A 3,284-nucleotide genomic window follows, 5' to 3' on the forward strand; every position below is an offset into this window, starting at 1 on the left:
AGAGAAAATTACATAAAGTGAAAAGGAGAAATAAAAGGCTAAATGGAACTTAAAAGGAGGAGAAGTTAAAGGGTCTCAATTCATACCGTTCATCTAAAAAAGGAGGGAAAAGTCAATGGTTTAAGATGTTGGTAGCTTAAACGGTGTAGTCCATTTATGAAGCTTCTCAAAAAAGCTACCTAAAATGCTGTACAGCTCACCCTTGTGGCATAACAATAATCACACTTCTCGAAAAAAGAACCAGTTGAGCAAAAAGGTCAGTCCCCCTACCGCAGAACTGACCTGGGGGATGACTGTTGACTATCGAACTCCGATCTAACAAAAATAATTCGCTAACCTCACCTCAGGCAGATGTGAGTTCGTTCACTGCTCCCAATTCGGATTTGGCCGCTGTTATCTTAGAAAAACATCATGATTACTCCCTGTCACATCACCCTACCAATCATGCACACTTGCCACAATTGATGTCACCGTCGACCAAAACCAATAATCTGAAGCCTTGAATCCCAAGTCCCTTGCATGTCATCATCACCTGGGGAAAACATTGGCACATGGTCGCCGGCCTCATTGACCAATCACAGGAGAATTCGACAACTCGAGTTTTGAGCTCGGTACTATAATTGATTTGACTGATTTGATGTAATTTCGACCAAAACATGTATAAATAGTAGAGTAAAAGTGCTTTGAAAGGCAAGAAAATATACATGCAAAATCAAAATCTAATGACTTTCTCTCCATGCATTTTGTGATCATATGTAACAATAAATTGCCCTCTTTTCTTAAAGTTGGCTTGAGATTAGCCTTGCTAATTTCGATGTCAACAAGACCCATGACACTTAACACTCACCAATCAACTACCGTTCAGTGAATCCAAGGTACGGAATAAATATATTATGTTCCATTTTATTTTTTCGAGAAAGATTTATGAATCATTTAAGCTTGAGTTCCTGAAATGAATATGATGTTTGGAATGAATTATGCTATTACTTTGTTTTTAATATTTAATTAGATATGATGATTAATCTTTGAAAAAAAATGAGAGCATAATATATAATGTGATATCGATAACAAAATAAACCAAACATAATTTGACAATTATATGATATATATGGCTAGGACTTATTGAACAACTAGAAAAAACAATAGCTTGTAAAGCAACACTGAACCAAAGGTCCATCATTTAGTCTTATGAGAATTATGTAATGAACCCGACTCGTTCGCTTACGTTCAAGACATCTATGAGAGATGTATGGCGGCGGTTGATGCAAGACTAGAGATCATGCATATTGAGGCCATTCATAACCTAATAAACTCGCTTCCACCTCAATGGGAGAGACAAGGGATTGTGGTTAGAGATGAGATGCTCGAGGTAACCCCCTAAAGCACTCAAACATGATTGAGTTTGGCACGTATTGTTAGTCCCTTTTGAATAAGTATAAGAGAACCTACTACCACAACAAGAGCCAGAAGATGAGTTAGCAGACGAGGTAGAAGATGAGGCCAAGCCAGAGCCCGAGCTCGAGTATGAATCGGACCCTGAGGAAGAGCCTGAATCGGAGCATGAAGATAACTTGGGGTTGGAGTTAGAGGATAATCTCGAGCCACAAGTTGAAATAAAGATAGAGTCTGGGCCCGAGGCAGACGACTTCTCAGAAGATGAGGCTCCACCAAAGAAGATTTGTAGGATCCATAGAAAATAGAAACTTAGATTCTACTTCCTTGTTCTGTGATGTTTTCCTTCCCATTCAGAAAGAAAATGCTTTATGTTATTTGAGATTTATTTTAATCAATAGTACATCCTAGTTTCAAGGATTTATATTCATGATATTTCATTTTTCCTTTGAATATAATAAGCTGTGTTGTCCAAGGTTTCTAAAACAAAATTTTAAATTTTGTTGATTTAAAGGAAATGACACAGCAACAAAATCAACCAGCTATGTTCAGGGATCTTGTGAAGGCAGTGCATGACCTTGGTAGATGACATGCACCAGCTAGTGCCAACAACACGGGTGCAATTGTAGAGCAGTTTTGTCACTTTAAGCCTCCTTCTTTTGATGGAAAAGCCGATCCTTTTGCACCCAAGAAACGGCGAAGAGGATTAGAGCAAATTTTCAAACACATGGAATGTAGTGATACCCAAAAGGGATCATGCGTCGAATTTATGCTGATTGATGCAGCAGGTCACAGGTGGGAGTCTGCTTTAAGCACTAGAACAGAAGCAGAACAATGTGCTATGACTTGGGTATAGTTCAAAGAGGAAGTAATGAAAAAGTACTTTCATCAGTCCCTAAGGGATCAAAGAGAGGCAGAATTTCTACAACTGAAGTAGGGAAAAATGCCGCTTGAAGATTATGAAAGAAAGTTCGAACAACTTTCTAAGTATGCCCTACACTAAAGCAAAGAAGGCCAGGAGGTTTGAACTAGGATTTCGTCCAGAGATTGGAGGAATCATGGTATCTCACCATACCACAACCTACAGTGAAGTACTACAATGAGCTCAATCAATTTTTGATCGATTGGAAATTGATAGGATGATCAAGAAAAGTGATGAATCTTTTGGAAAACGAAAGTGGAATGGGTCGAACATAAAGAAAGGATTTGGACAGAACAAAAAAGCCAACACAGGATTAGGGTCAGGATCAAGCAAACCAAATAAGGTTATTCCTCCATGTCCTAAATGCTACAAAGGCCATAGGGGAGAATGTTGGTTTGGAAAGAATGTGTGCTATCGATGTGGCCATGAAGGGCATTTTGCTCCAGACTGCAAGGCATATCCATCTAAGAAATACTACGAGCAAAACAAGAAAGGAAAAGCCAAGGTCTTTGGTTTGACCCAGGAAGAGGCAACAAAGGATCCGAATGTAATGACAGGTATTCTATCAGTATCTGAACTACTTGCATATGTTCTTATTGACTTAGGAACTACTCATTCATTTGTCTCTACTGCATTTATTGCTAAATCATGTATTCCATATGAAAAATTGGATAGTGTTTTAGAAGTTACCATCCCATCAGTTAGAACATTGAACACCAATCGGATAGTTAGGGCGATAAAGTTAAAAATGGATGGAAGGGAATTAAAAGTTGACCTATACATCTTAGATATGAAAGACTTTGATGTTATTCTGGGAATGGATTGGTTGTGGAGCAATCATGCGACCATTCGATGTTTTGAGAATGAAGTAATTTTTCAAAAGCCTGGGGAGAAAGAGTTTCGATTCTTTGCGGCGCGAGTAAAGTTTTTACCTCGCATCATGTCCGCCATGAAGGCAAAACGATGTTGA

General features: G+C 38.6%; 1 protein-coding gene across 1 annotated transcript; it reads left to right on the top strand.

Annotated features, from left to right (window-relative positions):
* Nucleotides 1–2,531: 2,531 nt before the first annotated feature.
* Nucleotides 2,532–3,284, top strand: LOC111397790. Its single transcript, XM_023024770.1, has one exon. It carries the CDS (start codon nt 2,532–2,534, stop codon nt 3,282–3,284), a length of 753 nt encoding a protein of 250 aa, XP_022880538.1.

The sequence above is a fragment of the Olea europaea genome, chromosome 7 (assembly GCF_002742605.1).
Source record: "Olea europaea var. sylvestris chromosome 7, O_europaea_v1, whole genome shotgun sequence".
Lineage (NCBI taxonomy): Eukaryota > Viridiplantae > Streptophyta > Magnoliopsida > Lamiales > Oleaceae > Olea > Olea europaea.

Excerpts from the sequence above, each read along its gene's own strand:
- LOC111397790 (XM_023024770.1), top strand. The coding sequence starts at position 2,532 with ATGATCAAGAAAAGTGATGAATCTTTTGGAAAACGAAAGTGGAATGGG.